Source organism: Malurus melanocephalus, unplaced genomic scaffold (genome assembly GCF_030028575.1).
Source record: "Malurus melanocephalus ecotype Western Australia unplaced genomic scaffold, MMel_1.1 scaffold_690, whole genome shotgun sequence".
In the NCBI taxonomy this organism is placed as follows: Eukaryota; Metazoa; Chordata; class Aves; order Passeriformes; family Maluridae; genus Malurus; species Malurus melanocephalus.
In genome coordinates this window covers 12,542-29,422 of record NW_026623922.1, presented here as the reverse complement: position 1 = coordinate 29,422, position 16,881 = coordinate 12,542, and the positions used below count along the sequence as shown (strand labels likewise).

General features: G+C 36.3%; 1 protein-coding gene across 2 annotated transcripts in view; it reads right to left on the bottom strand.

Annotated features, from left to right (window-relative positions):
• The window catches only part of PDHX (pyruvate dehydrogenase complex component X), a 41,303-nt gene that overhangs the window by 15,659 nt on the left and 8,763 nt on the right, over positions 1–16,881 (bottom strand). For both annotated transcript variants that reach the window (XM_057384171.1, XM_057384170.1), the window contains exons 3-8: positions 14,753–14,853; positions 9,762–9,967; positions 8,420–8,518; positions 3,864–4,038; positions 2,310–2,457; positions 80–138 (exon numbers count right to left, since the gene is read on the bottom strand). In XM_057384171.1, the coding sequence (XP_057240154.1) occupies positions 80–138; positions 2,310–2,457; positions 3,864–4,038; positions 8,420–8,518; positions 9,762–9,967; positions 14,753–14,853 (788 nt within the window). The remainder of the gene's footprint in view (positions 1–79; positions 139–2,309; positions 2,458–3,863; positions 4,039–8,419; positions 8,519–9,761; positions 9,968–14,752; positions 14,854–16,881) is intronic.

The following is a 16,881-nucleotide window of genomic DNA, read 5'->3' as shown; positions in this document are numbered from 1 at the left end:
ACATAAACTCACAAAATACTTTCCTTGTCTCCTTGGCAGTTTACTATTAAAATATTTTTTAAGTCAATTATTSGCTTACCTTCAGAGTAACTGCAGTTGCCTTGATAATAAAATCATTTACAGATACTTTAATGTCATCTGMAAAAAGAAACAGAAAAAGTAAAAAAAAAGGACAACCAACAGTATTGTTCATAGGATTTGTTTATCAGCATTTGTGTGATGACAAGATTCCAGTGATTCAGCAGATTTACTTCTTTGAAGCATTGCCAGAAAGTCACTGWTCTTCAGACTCCAGTACTAAAAGCTAGAAAACTTTTCTCCCTCTTGGGACAAATGGTGTATCATCATAAAAAAATCTCACACAGAGACACTCAGGAGAGTTTCAGGAGACTGAAACTGATAGCTAAAATCAAGAGTGACAGCAGAAGCAAGGGTAATAGATACAATGCAGATTATACCACAAGATTACCCCAAAATGCATGATACTTATATAATACTAAACTCGCCATTCTCCCAATTAAAGAAAATTTCATTATTCTCTTACTCTCATCAGTGCTGTCAGCCRAACAGATCAAGCAGCAAAACTGCTTAATTTTCAAATCTGGTTTATGGTATGTAACACATATACCTTTAGAAATATTTTTGCAAGGGAAAATTATTTATAGATAATTATATCAAATGGAACATTCTTAAGTCATCACAAATTTAGAGGAACRAACCAAGTATCCACTTACCACACAACTGGCCTGCAACATTTGCCATGATTAGTAATCTATGTATAAGAGGAGAGACAGCATTCCAACATAACATAATGGAATTTGCAATTACTATGCTGCACTGACAGAATTTCACATCAGACAAACGTGCATCTTGGTCATCATTATACACTGGTTTCCATTTACAAAATACATTCCTAACCCTAAACAAAAATGTCACTGTCCAGTAAGAGAGCAGGAGTACAGTTAAATGATCCATGTCTGATAATATTTTACCCTACATCACTGAAGTTTATAGCAGTAAAAAATACCGTAATTTCCATCACAGAACACAAAAATCTACCAAGACAACCTCTGCAATTCAATTTCATGCAAAAACATATGGCTTTTCCACCTCTACATTTAGAGAAAATGCTCACTAAGAATCCACAGCAGCAAAAGAKGTGTGAAAAATTTCAAGTTAGTACTCCTAAGACAATTTTTGGTTCATTCCCTATCAACTGCTGCCGTTTAAATAAAATACCAGCATCATAAAATGTCTTTGGCATTAACTTGCAAATAAGATATCATTAGAAAAAAAAATAAGGTAGAAMGATGACCTGGGTACTGTTGTATTAAAAATTAGTCATTCAAAACTCCAGAAGTAGCTCCTGTACCATGATCTAAAAGCTCTAAATATATCAGTAGAATTTAAGACCACACAAACAGATAAACAAGCATGGCCTAGTCACCAGTACTGAACAGTTGGCCTCAGTTTCTCAATCAGTACAGCAATAAAAATGTAAATTAAAACTATCCTACTATGTTATTCTGAATGCAGATTTCACATGGATTTGGCAAGCTACCATTTGAAACTGTAAGTTTTCAATTTCAAATCATGACAGCAATGATGAAGCTTTAAATCAACACTTAAAGTGTCTTAGACCTATTATTATTCATTTTTCATTCTTGTGATAATGAGTAATGAGGATAAACATCTCAAAGCTGAACTRTTGAGAACAAACAACATAAATAGTACCAGAAAAAAAGGACTAGCTGAACAACACTAAAAAGAGTCCCCCTGAAATTGCTTATGTACCTTTTGCTTGTGCAGACAGGCACATCCTCCCATGAATGTCTTATGCCTTTAGCATTAATCTTTGGTCTTTAAAAAAAAAAAAAGGATAGCAGGAGAAACCACCCCACTGTTTCTTCACTTTATAAAATAACAGGCCTTCAGATTTTTTCATCCAAGTCACAGACTTAGTACCAGTCTATGAGGATCATGTCTGCATGTCTCCAGCACCAAACAGCACTTCACTAATTGCTTATGCAGCCTGAACATTGTGGAAAATGAGACTTCAAAGTGCTGTGTTAGTCGGCAAAGTAACACCTCAGTCTTCCTTGTATCCTGACAAGTTGTCCAATTCAATAATTGTCAGGAACTACAGCTTAAGCCCAACATACCGAATACTGACAAAAAAATTTGAATGCATAGTGGTCRGCCCATAGAAAATCTACACCTTCTGGGGAAGTTGATGTAAACAAGACAAATTATACATTAGTATAATCACATTAGTATTACCACATGTTAAAGTAAATCAGACTACTAACCTTTGGCCAATTCTTTCCTTAATTTCAAAACAGCATCAATGGCACAGTCAGCAGCAGCATATGCATGAGGTATGGTAGTTTTAGACTCTGTTAATCTCTTAGCAATAACTCTTCGGATGTTGCTAGCTGGGATTTCTGTGAAAGTGCCCTGAAAGMAATCACATGCTGCATATTAAATATCAGGAGGGCAAACATACTTTGCTGAAACAGTACTCCAGCATTTGTGCATTATCATCAGTGACTCCTGCCCATTTCAACTAACCCCTAGGTATCCAAAAGTGATACATTCCAACTACTGAAATTAGTATGACTAAAGACATTGAGTATTCTAGTCTACTCCTATTAACTGGGAAGTGACATAACAAGTTTTACAGAATAGTTCCATTTAACAGTATAGAATTAACCCTTTTTCAAAAAAGCCCCCAAACAAGTATTGAGGCATTAATTTTCAGCCAGAGCATATATGCACTATTCCATTTTACAGACTTGGCATATTGCTCAGATTATGCTTTGTTCCATTTAAATTATTATAGAACATTTCCTCAGTAAGATACTGTTTTCTCAGTTCCCTGAGTAGTTCCTTAGGACAGACTATATTGCATCTTTCTGTTATTTTTCTCTCTCCTTCCAGATATGTACAATAATGTTACAATGGCCAACTTCTTCCTAGAAGYAAGTCAACTTGCAAGAAATCTCTTAAAATATTAGTGACTACAGAAAGAATAAATGACTTTGTAATACATTATTTTCTATACTTAATCTTTAGCACATATCCCTTGAACATTCATAGAATCCTTAGTACATATTCAATAATCATAGAGACAATAAATTGCAATATGTATGTTCTGGTGCAATCATAGAAATGCTTTATTCTGTAATGGATCTATGTCTGAGCTTCTGTTCTTTGTACAGTGGAAAAAAAAAGGCAGCATTTTCTGAATATTATGAATTGGAGCTACATTGTAAACTTCAGCCTAAAAAGATACATCACRTTTAGTTCTAAAACCAGAAAATGTTTTTCACAAAAGTTTTCCAATTTCTACTAATGTGTATTTCAGCAAGAGCGTTTATTCTTTAAAAAAAACCAACTTCTGGTATTTCTAACATTTCAATTTAAAATAGAAACTTATTTAGGTTCTAGAGTTTGCAAAATTACTCTCCAAGACAACCACCAAGAAGCCTTTTCCTTCCTCACTTCTCGACAACTCATTAATGGACATTTACATCTTGCAAACCAATCAAGCAAACCAATCAAGTACAGTAAAAATATATTATCCTTCTAGTTTCTCCAAGGCYTGCCAATACAAATTTTTTCATCACTTCAATTTGCAAGCTACACAAAATAGTGTGCAGACCATAATTTCAAGCATTTCACAGTTTTAATTACATTATCTTAGAATCACTGAAACATACTAAAAACTGCACRTGACTGAGCTTGACATCTGGGTGGCTTTAGTTTCCTTCCTTTYACCAGATCTAGAAATCTCAGAGCTACTTAAGTAGTTATTGCACTGTTGAGCTCTAGAAATGCTGAAATCTTAGCAGAGGTGTTACCAGTGCAGCAGGCTGTCCTGGAGTAGAAACTGGTGGAATTGCTGGCCTTGGATAAGGAGAAGTCACAGCTGTTGCTATTGAAGGAGAAGGCACTGCAGCAGGAGCTGGAGAAATCCCAGGTTTCAATTCACTGGGTTTACCTTTCTGCTTCTCTTGCAGAAGTTTGAGAGCATCCCTGGTGATTAAACACAATGAAATATTGACAACAAAGAAACTATTTAACAATTCCCTAAGTATTACTATTCCATCACTTATTCTATTTAATTAGCCACTTCTGTACATTTAAATTTCTGTTGTCAAACCAAACGTTACGAAGGTGATTATTATTAAATGATACTAATTTTGTGTTGCCTTTGTGGTATCTTTTTAGTAAATTCGCATTAACTTAYATGAATAAAAGGGCATGAATACACAGGATTTTACACTGTAACAGCTACCATCAGAAAATCTCCCTGTTGTGGGCACAGTGTGACAGACATGAATGATTCCCATCACTAAGTCACTGCTCTATGTCTCCTCTAGGTGCACTGCATTCATAGAGCAACAAGCTGAAGATCAGCACCTAAGAGGCTAAACAGGAATAACTGCATTTGCACCACCACTGCCAACTGCAAGGCAAATGAGCTGTACATCTCCTGCAGATCCCTCTCTCTATGCTCCAGATCTGCTAACAAAATCCTGCATCACATATCCCAGATAAATCTCTATCACTTCATGGAGATACAGCATGTACACAAAGGTTTTATTCCACAAATTGGCAGAGGAAGTTAAATTAAAAATCAACCCTACTATGGTTTTGAAACACAAGACATAAATACCAAACAAAGCTATCTAATTTCAGTACATTACTGCTTGAGAGACTATTCTTGAGTGAGAGCCAAGAGTTTGTTATGAAATTTTTATGGAAAGAACAAAATCTCAGAACATTATGCATTCTTAGTTCTTTCTAAAAAGTAGCACTCAAGCAACAAGAATTGAAAATTGAAAATCTCTACATAATGCCTTCTACAATTGCTGACTTCAATTTATTCTTACCTTCAACACATAGTTCAACAAACGATACAGGAAACAAAAAAGTGAATGAGCTCAAGATAAATTTTTTCCTAATTAAAAGTTATTGTTTTCCCAAATTAACATGCTAGCCAAAATTTGTTTCAAAATYGTTTAGTATTTAACACACCTACTATATAAGGGAAAAAATCAGATTTCACAGAATTAAAATCATTCCCTACCATCACAATTTGAGACATAAAAAGCAATTACATGGTATAATGCAAGTTTTTTGGTAATACATGGTATAATGCAAGTTTTTTGGTAATACATAGTATAATGCAAGTTTTTTGGTAATATATTAGAAGCCAGCAAAAACTGGTTAAGGGTTTTCACTTGGCAGTCGTAAGAGAGACCATATGGTTTTGGTGGTTTTCAGTGTGTTAGCTGAAAAATGCATTGCCAAAATTAATCTTATTTTTAGATTAAAAGACTCACTCAAGACCTTTTGAAACTTATTTGTATTATACAAAAGACACATATAAAAATCAAAATTTGTATATATTTATTAAGCATTCATATAAACACTTTCCCCCCACCAAATCCACATGATTTAACTGATCAAGAAAAACAGGTTGAGCAATGTTATGAATCTCAGGCTTGCAACACTGCAAGCCTGATAATAAGCAGAGTTAGAAAAGGCATCAAAGCAAATAAAATTAAACAGGTTTAAGTACAAATCAGGTAAATAGATATTTAATTAGAACTGGAAAAGGAAGAGCTGTTCACCTCTTTCCAACAACTCTATAAATGTCTATCAACACAGGACAGTAACACAGAGAGAGAGAAGAGGTAACAAACATGGAAGAGTAGCCTGCTTTGCAGAAAAGAAATGAGAGCTTGGTAAACACTTATTAAGTAAAAATATGCGTTACCAAACTGTTATTATTAGAAATATGCAGACTAGCAACTCTGCTACATTTCCATTTACCACTGCTACAGAAGTGTGTAGTCTTCTCACTTCATGTTAGCCAAAATGCAGAGAATGGTGCAAGTAAATGGAGCATATACTTTTCTTGATATGGACAAGTTAGGTCATGCAGACACCTAAGAACCACTGAGGATCCAGTGGTGCAACAAGAGATGTGTGGATTGACACAAGCTTCCTTTGGTGGCAGTTACTAAGTTGTGCCCAACCCTTTTCACACGTTTCATGTTCCCTTTTCACATGTTTACACCTGTTTATTCAATTCACAGATTTCCTGGAAGAAGGAAAATGGTGAGCAGAGAATCAGAACTTCAGAGCACATCAGAAACTTCGAGGTATCAGACTTATTGGACTATCAACATTACAGAAGGAACTCCTTCCTCACTCATGGCAGCAGACAAATTGCACACAGCAGAGATCCCACGGGCACTCTGTACTCCACACATGCACATGAACTTAACCTCCAGAAATACAGCATTACATGTGTGTGTTGTGCTTTCTCTGCATGCTGAAAATGCCTAAGCAGTTCAGAGATCCCAAGACACACTAACTTAACAACAGCTGGGAGGAACACGGCCTCAGAAAAAYATAGTTCTCAGTAACCAGCCTTTTCATGGCTGCATTTGTAAATCCATTAAAAAATGTAAGCCACCATTAAATAGAATCGGAAAAGGGCAGTAGTAGCTGAAACAATCCATTTTAATATAGCTCTCCCAAAAAGTGTCTGAGCTGATGAGTAGAAAGATGATACAATCTTTGACAGAATTTGGGAGTTACTTCGTACTGGCACACCAATTTTCTAAGACACTTTTGAAGAAAATGATATTAAATGATATAAGAGAGTATTACTTAGAAATAATTTTAAAAAGTCTACTGCTGCATAACCACATAAAAATAAAAAATCACACAGAAAACCAACAACAACAAACAGGCAGGAAAAAGACAACAGTAATTCAACCTTGAACAGACATATGAGAGAAATATAAATAAATAAAAGCATACAGATAAATAAAGTATTGGCTTACTAAGGGAATAGATCATGACAGGATGCCAGGAGAGTGGAAGTTCCTACTACTGTTACAAATTTTACATTGAATTGAATTTAAAGATAGAAAGTTAGGGGAAAGAATCTTGCTTGCTTATGTAACTCACTATCTTTGTTTCTCTGGTGAGTGCAGCAAAGGAAGTATTTCCCTGAATATCTGTAGCAGCTCTCTATAAAAAAATGCACACACTTCATTTCAAACTGAATATGATAGCAGAGTCTGTAGGCATCTGAAAGATTAACTCCATTTCAAAAGAATGGCTAGAAAACCCTAGACATTCTTCATCCTAAATTGACATTTCAAAATCAAATCTTTTGCATGAAAAAARCAGTTCTAAAAAGAAATGATAGCTAATTCTCATAACTACAGAAAAATTTTTGCTAGAGCTCCATGACAACTAGGAAATGCTAATTCATTAACTTAAAGTCCTAGAGGGTTTCCACCTGCTATAGCCTCATTACACACCATAAATTACCATTACACTTACMTAATTAAGAAAGAACTCTCTCTGCTTATTAGTTGTTACATAGCATATTCTTTCTATTAAATTCCTTATTACATCTCAACTCAGCCAAAGATCATAAGGAAAGAAAAGCTTTCAAAAACTGTCTGCTGCTTTTCTGCCTTCAGTTCCAAATTGCACTGACCTGGCCCTGGTTGCCTTTGTGTGGAACTAAAATAACAGCAGCCAGCAAAGTCTGTGTAAGTGAATGATGCCATTTGTCAAAAGGAATATTTCTACTGAGAACAAAACTATTTATTTCTGCCAAAATTCTCACTTTCAATAACACATGCTCATGTGAAGAGAATACATCATTTCAAGGCTAAATGCAGTGGACCTACCATGTTTTTTACACATAACTTCCTCACTCAAAGGCTTGAGTGCCAATCATTACATTGGAACACTCAAAAGGTATAATAAACTACTAGAAGCCTGATCATAACAAACCACAGCTTTGTAAAAAAACTTTCTTTACATAATAGAGAGAAAAAAAAGAAAATGAGAAAAAAACAGAATGATGGAATTTCTTATTTCATTGCTCTCCCCAACCTAACAAAAAATGGGTAAAAATGAAATCCTGACAGGTTTCAGAACTGAACTCCAGCWAAAAAAGCAAAATATCCAAACTCCCCAAAGAAAAGGAGTTGAAGAAAACAGGTCGCTCATATTTTATTTAGGCTCTGTATGCATCTTGGGTAGCAAAATTCTTGAGATCCACAGTGGTAGCTAACAGTGGTGCTCAGAAGGCAATAATCTGCACTAGGCTGAGCTGCAGGAAATGTGACAGCAGTACCACACACTTAAGACCTGAAGACCACCAATACATGTTTTGAGTTTTTTCTAATTAAAGACTTCTTCAAATATTTCCTAACCCATTCTCTCTGTCTTTTCAACAGGCTTTTAACATTTAACTAAGCCCATCCATAGCAAAAAATGCAACAAAGACATGGCTTTTTTAAGAACCAAACTTTAATCTAATGGAGATTACTCTAGCATCAAAAGTTGTAGGTTTACCAAATGATCTACATACTCTTTAGTGAAGATTCCTCGAGGCCCAGTAGGTGTAACATTGATTGGATCTAGTCCATGTGTCTCCATAATGTTGCGAGCTGCAGGACTTAAACGAACTCTGAAGAAATGAGGGGGGAAAAATTATTTAAATAGTAACATGAACTTGTTTCATTTAATGTACATCACAAGAAACTACATTTCTCTCTGATCAGCTACAAAGCAGAGTACACTGCTACAGTATACACAGTGCACCTTAAAAAGATTTGCTTTCTGAAATGAGAAAAGCCAACATCTAGAGAAACTACTTTAGAATTCTTAGATAAAAAAAATAACAATATACTCATAAAAGAATTTGGTCTCAAGTCTTTCCACAAAATCTCCCATTCATTATTTCCTTTAGGAGACTATATTCACACCTCACTGAATTCTAAGAATGGTCCATTATGCCCTTGCCAAAAAAACCTCATGTGATCGCTTGGTTCCAACSATGCTGATACATCTCCAACAGCTGTAGTGAAACAGCACTTCTGATGTTCTTTGGTACTAAAATGAAAGACATAATCCTTCCAGGGATCCTTTCAGTGGATCATCCTCCTACTACAGGTAATGCCTGGGCAATGACCTCAATTAGTCGCCTTCTACTTGAATGAGAAAAGCCTACATGCAGGCAGCATTTATAACACAACATTCAAGGTAGAAAAGGTAATGAGGTTTGGGGAAAAAAAATAAATAAGCACAAGTAAGGAGTGATACCTCCAAACAGGATATATCCTGGGACACGAAGCAGTGATTTATGGATTATGGTTACCTGACTAATACTGTGGCTGGCTGCCCCTCCAAAATATTTGCAATGCTCAGAGCACCAACAGATCCAAACAGAACTAACAAAGAGGACATAAACCTACTGTTTTAAGTTTTTCACATTCCAGCTATCAAAATGAGAGTAATTTTTTCTAATATTAATAATGCAAGAGCTTGGAAGGTCTTTGGAGTGTGCTATTTGTTTATTTTTTCTCCTAAAATGAATAGAAAACAAGTTCTAAGTATACTTAGCAGCTGATGCATAAGCACTAGTGTTCATTCAACTTCTTTCCAATTGTAACCTTAGAGTACTTCATAAATCAATTGCAYGACAAAATAAGAGCCCATTTAATGCTAATAAAATTATGTCATTTCAATTGACTTATCTGTCTTACAAACAAAGAAATATTCTAGGCACACAAGGTTTATCACCTCACTCATACTAAAACACTCTCAAACTACCAACCTACTACTAGGTAAAAARGGACAGAAGATTTTTCTTGGTTCAGGTCTACTGATCTAATGAAGAGCTCCATTTCATAACAAATATAGAGACTTACTGCAATTTCCCAGGCTGATGCTGCACTTTAGGAGGTGCTGAAACTGAAGGACCTGCAGGAGCTGWGGCAGGTGCTGGTGCTGGTGGAGCCACAGAAGGTGCATCACCAGCATCAGCTGGTATTTCCACTTGCTTCCAGTCCTGTCCTTCCTCTACCAGCAGACCAATTAGTGAGCCCAAGCGGACATTTTTGCTTCCTTCTTCTGCCTAAATTTAAGGCAATGAGAACATTAAGTTGCATATTGCTCTGTCTACTCTAAAATGACTAGATCAGCAGATGTGAAAGTTTCAGGCATCTTAATTCATCAGTAAGATATATCCCATTTTATTGCTACTATTAATAAGATATTTCAAGACTGAAATWAATTATAATTGCTATTATAAAGTTRGGAACATTAACTTAAGCCCCAAATCCCATACATCTTAAGTTAGCATTCAGAAATCAAAATAACTTTTTATACAGGCAGCCTTTGCAGCTCAGAACTAGAATAGAAACAGAAAAATTGTTACAATTTTGTTTAACTTTTCATCGCCYGGATTTTTGGGTCACTGCTACATTTTCATTACTCACAATAAAAAAAACAACTCTGCATAAACCTCAATGAACCCYAGATTCTCTGATGTAGAAAGAGCTGAAGTAAGTAGAAGGACTTGATCGTTCTGAGATGAGACACTGAGCACAAACCAACAGTGTGGATTTGCAGCCCAGAAAGGTAAATACAAGAGTGTGRCCAGTAGGGCAAGGGAAATGATTCTCCCCCTCTACTCCACTTTTGTGAAACCCCACCTGGAGTGCTCCATGTCTGGGGTCCTCAACACAAGTCATAGACCTGTTAAGAGTGGTCCAGAAGGCTGAAGCACTTCTCCTACAAAGAGAGGCTGACAGRGCTGGGGTTGTTCRGCCTGGAGAAGAGAAGGCTGCGGAGAGACTTTATAGCARCCTTCCAATACCTACAAGGGGCTTATAAAAGGGAGGGAGGAGGCCTTTTTATATAGGCAGGACAAGGGGCAACAGTTTTGCAATCTAAGAGGGCAGGTTTAGATTTGAAAAAAATCCTTTAATCAAAGGTGGTCAAGCACTGAATCAGATTGCCCATATGGGTTGTGGATGCKCTATTCCTGGAAGCATTAAGAGCCAGGTTGCATGAGGCCCTGGGCAACCTCATCTAGTGACTGGCATCCCTGCTGAGGGGTTAGAATGAGATGATCTTTAAGGTCCCTTAYAATCCAAACCATTCTATGATTCTATGTAGCCAAGAAGAGCCAGAAAAATCCTTACCCAGCTGACAAACCAACAAAGCACAGATGACCAAGAGAGGCAGAAAAAATTGGAGATTAACTGCACTGAGAAATCAAATTCCCTTGGAGCTTTTGCCACTGCAGCATAGTGCTTTAGTCACTAACAAATATATACTAAAGTAAATGCTTATTTCCTCCACTAAGAAGAAAAGTGGACAGAACTTATGCTGGCTTATTCTGCAGGGGAATTTTTATTTGCTATGGTTCCCATACCAATCCTCATTTAGGCCATGAATGTGAAAATGGTAGYAGATACTAATATTAGGGAAACTTTCCTGTCTAACCATCCAGGAGCCATTCTGRCAGTCACAGTCCCACCACATGAGCTGGGACCAAAGCCCCTTCACAGTGGGAAGCTCCAATGACCCCACAAGTGCCCCTCTTGGCTCCCTGCACACCCTGCCCACACATTCAGACAGAGTTTACTCACTGGGCTTCCCATAGCAGAATCTCAGACACCTGTATCCCTATAGCAATTTTAATTGTGGACCAGWAGCACAAAACTAGCTCGAGCTGGTGCCTCTGGGGAAGAAACCTCAAATAAAGGAATCCCTGGGCTTTTACACTGTCACAGTCTGTGTCCCCAGTGTGGGGTCTTCCTGCTGAGTCCTTGGCTCCTCCTGTGTCCAACTGTCTGGTCCCTTGGCTGGTGACACAGGTCCCTGTGCCCCTTGCTGTACAAAGAGTCAGCACCAAGTCATGGCCATTTTCTGGGACTCCCACCACGTCCCCCATTCAGGCACAACCWGCAGCTCCCACTGCAGCTGCACAYCCAGTACAACCTCTAAGTCTATTCCTTAACAACCAATTAAAGGTCTTCAACTATCAATAATTAATCATCGGTTTTGCTCCAAATTGAACTGTAAATCATTTTAGAAAAAAAATATCAGTGTTAATTTAAGAAGCAACTCTACTGACAGAATAATTATCATTCTGAAATTACTGTTCTAATGTTTCATTCAGTTATTTAATCTTTTACTGCCTCTTACACTGAATCACATGTGATCATTAAAGACCTATTCAGATAGAGAAGAAATATATATGAGTTTCTATTTTACTGTTAGCCAACTCTTTCTTAAACCATACATAGATTATACAGTCAAGAAAAACAATGAAGGGTTACAGAAGTTGAATTAATTTAACCTAATAAACCTTTCAGTTTTGAATGCAAAACCCAAAGCATTAAGCAGATTGTGCTTATTTGACCCAAGTTTTCCATACCGAACTCAGTCAAGATGGTTCAGAATTGAAGCTGGCATCAAAAGGCACAACATTTTTGTCTCATTTCTTTTAGAAGTCAGTAAAATTCAGCCAGATGCTAGCAGRGAGGCACAAAACATTCTTAAATTCCCATCAACTACATCACATCTGAAATTTCTGAGTGGCCTTCAGAGAGACTGTCTTTTCAATAGGTAATCATCACCCCAYCCATAAACCTGACATAGCTCATTTCATAAACCTTACACAAACACTTACTGAACACCCAATACAGAGCAGAAATATCCACCAGATACTACAGAAAGACAATCTAAAATCACACCTGAGCTAGGCAAAAAAGAAAAAAAAACAACACAAATTTTCTGATCTTACTGCTGTCTTATTTCAGTTTCTAAAACACCAGGTTTTTCCCACACTTTTTAGGAGACTGAATAAAAGCCTGTCTATATTGTACTCTAATTCTTAGGCCCACCATTTCCAAATCCCAAGGATTAAAAGCATACATAAAAGACTGGGTTCGCATTATAATCTGTTCATGTWGCTCTAATAAAGCTGCCTCTCTTTTCTTTTTCTGAAAGACATTATAGGTATTTTCTACCTCCTTCTCAGGTTCAGTTCTTGGTATAGGATTTTTACTGGAAGACATGGATATAACTAAGGCTGAATGTCACTGCTCCATGACACTGATATAGCTGTATGGAAGCTATGCAGCTGCTGGAAAGTCTGGCTTTGATCTATCAAAGAACATGCCACAAGAGCAATACAAATAAATTTTGAAATTTGCAATGCATTTGGAATACAAGACGGGAAACAAAAAAAAAACAGCTTCTGAAATACAAATGTTACTTGTAGCCATCATGAATTACTATTAAAGAAACTTAGCAAATTTTTTAAAAATATCTTTCTAGGATTAATTCTTTAATACTCTTGACAAAGAATCTCCATATCTCTTCCTCACTTAATCTAACAAAGCAGTGTCTGTAAATGCAGAATAGGTTGCACAAGATTTTGTCACGGCTATTAGGGGCAAACAAGATTTTCAGAAACCTTCAAAACGGAAGAAGAGAGAATAAAAATAATGAAAGCACTGTACATTATTTAAATCATTGCATGGAGATTAAAAATACATTTAAAAATACATTTGRTGTGARACTTCATTATGGGGTAGCAGAACARATCCTCTGATACTTCTTAAAYGCGTTGCTCCACAGTTGAACASAAAAACTCAGAAGTTTCAAAGTACTACAAAAAGACTGAAGATCTGGGAAAAAATGCTATTTAGCAATGYAATTAAAAGAAGGGAAAAGATTTTAAAAGCTCTTACTTGTCCACATACACTAGTAATGTAATAATGCTTAAATGCAAGTTACCCTGTAGGAATTAAACACTGATGAAAGTATTTGTAAGCCTTCACAGAGTTCACTTACAGCTGAGTTCCAGCTTATATCCTCCATACTCCCTAACCAGCCCCGACATATCCTGAAGCTTTCACTTTTGCAAAGGATGTTACATTTGCTGATATAAAAAGGATACTTAACAAAACATCACTTTTTAAATGCTGCCACTCAGGAAACTACTCTCCCTTTTCTGTTTTTGCAAAGGATAACTGTACAAATACAGGCTAATATAAAAAAATGCAACTGTAGCAGAGACAGGAAGTCTAATATACTRATCTAAAAAGCTTTTGTAATAGCAACAGAAACATGTGTCTCGCTGTGTGTAGGGTAGAATTTTCTCMTGGCTCCAGGAATTAGTTTGTACCCATGCCCATTCTGCTGTTTCCTAAGTAGCTGTTTTGCAATTAATAACAATGTGCCTAATATACATAATTATGTGATCCACACTACATGATTAGATACTCCATAGATGAGACCTCCCTGACCAAATTACATAATATTTACTACAAGTACATATATCTACTATTTTTATTTATGTTATTCCAAATTCTTYAAATTCAGCCTATTGTTTAATTATTGTGGAGGGAGAGAAGAAACAGCTGCAGTACACCACCGGCACAAAAATGAGATTGGAAAGTTTCCAACTCAACGCAGCTCTTGTTCTTTATATTAAGCTTAATCAATCTAATTTTGATAGAGGAAATTATTAACYCCTCCAAGAACTGATGGTCAGCCCATCTTGTATTACAGTCCACCCTGAATGACAAGCACAAAAGAATCTAATACAGAGACAACATATCCTGGATGAAGTACCATGCAAAATTCCATATTACACTGAGTTACAGGAAAACAAATAACAATCAGTTACAAGGGGAAGGGCTGTCATGAACCACATACCAATAGTCTGGTACACGTGTGGAACAAATARAGCATTTATTTCCCCCTAGGAATGCAAGCAAGTGCATTTTCCTGAACGCTGAGCAGAAATTTAGCTATCTAAATAATTTTTGAGGCATTATGCTGAACAACAGTCTGAAGACAAGTTATATTACCCCACTCAGAAATGCAGGATCCCTACCAGTATTTTAGCCAATATGCCATCATCACTTGACTCCATGGTAACCACCGCTTTGTCTGTTTCAATTTCACACAATGCATCTCCAACGTTCACTGTGTCACCTGCAAAATAAAGCACAACTTAAGAATACTTAGCCTAAACTTCCTTTCAGATTTATTTAACCATGGAAGATAGGTATTTGCCATGTATTACAGTCACTTTGTATTCTTGAATATATTTTATAGCTGGCTGATCCCCCATCATTACTTKTCATATTTTATCTTTCCAAATAAAATCACCAAGATTCAAGAAACACAAATCAATGTGGGCAGAACACTGACATGTTCCCAATAGTGATGCTTACAGTAGGCTTTCCAAGAGGAAGTATASACCCAATTAAATTTATTTCCAGAACCCCATACCTAGTAGCACTGCCATGAATACAATATTGTGCCTTCCATATTCACTGGTAGCCACCAGTAAAAGCAAGCCATCTAAAATTGCTTACAACAATGGTATCATAGTTCTGTAACTGGTATTTACACTAYTAAAGACATTCAAATAAAAAACTCAGAAATTTTAATATCCTTGGGGAAGCACAGCTGCAAGCTTGCCTAATCTCCTGTATAGTTCAAAAAGGTCTTTTTAAGCATTCATTCATACTTTGTGAAATAAAAATATGTACAAGTCCTAGAAATTGCTTTTGCTACATGACACAAATCCAAGATTAATTCTGAAGCATACTCTTCCTCTGCTTTTGAAGAATATCTGTGTCTGGTAGCAGATGATAAAGATATTATGTGTCTGGATTAATTCAACTAATCAATACTGGTTAGATGGCCAACATTAAAACTGAAATTACATTAAAAACTGTCAGGCARTTAAATGTTTTGGCTGCCAATAAAATACAACTTTTTCCTTTYACAGACAATACATACAAGCTTAATATAAAATTGTAGGCATGCTTTAAGTAAAATTTTAATATTTCCCCACTAGCAGAAATGCTGCAACAGCATTACYGGTCTAAGCATTTAGCTTAATTACTGATATCACTCTATTGTGTTTAAAGATCAGAATTAAAACCTAGTGCAGGTTACTACCTGTATTTAGGTAAGAGACAAACCCTTTAAAAAAAAATTCCTTTTTCAAGACTTCATGAATTAGGAAGGGAAAATGAGGTGCCATACTTCACTTGCGTTGAATGAAAACATCAAAAGCTCAGTTACCTACATATTTTTGTAAGTCATAAACATTCCTATTACAGAAATTGGTAGAGAAATACACTTCATCTTTTTAATGTAATCATCTAACAGCCACATTACACTTTGAATAACTAGAGCATGAACAGCCTGTATGAGGAAGTCAAAACTCCAGGCTCTATACTAGTGTTTTAATTTCATTGGATAATTAATTCAAGTAGCCCATATATCAGATCATTAGGCAAGTACTTCTCAGCTGTTAAGAAATCAAATTGTTGAGCAAATTCTGTGATTTACATAGCTACAATTGGCAAGCAGGAAGGAGCTTAACTCTGTACCTTAATCTGCCTGTAGACTATAGGTGTTCTGCACCATTAAAAAGAAATCTCAGTGCTCAGAGACCAGCAGCAGCATCTCCAGCAGTGCAGGCCAGCCAAGGCAAACACCTTCATCCCTGTGTTTGCACACATCACATCTCAACTTGGGTACGCGAGGCTGTTCACAGAAAACTAAATATTCCCTTGCACAGGGAAGGCAAGAGAAAAAGTCCTTAGAGAACTGGAAAAACACTTTTCCACTACATTATTTTGTTTTACTTAATAAGGGTTGTCACAGATTTGAATGGCAATTGACTAAATACAGTATAAGAATACATCACCACAGCATTCAAGCCCTATGTGTGTTTCAGTACCCAAGTACAATAGAAAGGACCAGAGTCACCTCATTAGAGACTGCAAAATTTGTGATTGTTCCTGTCACACTTTGATGTCAATTTAAAATCAGCTTTCCCAATAATTATGATTGAAAAGAACACTTTTGCAAAGCCTATCTTTACTCTTACATTTTAAACTGAGGGAGCAGTATTTGCAACAGAAGTAGCCTGAACAGGAGCTCTCAGATTACATATAATGCCCTTGAAAAATCTTGGGTGGGGTTTGCATTTTTTGTTTG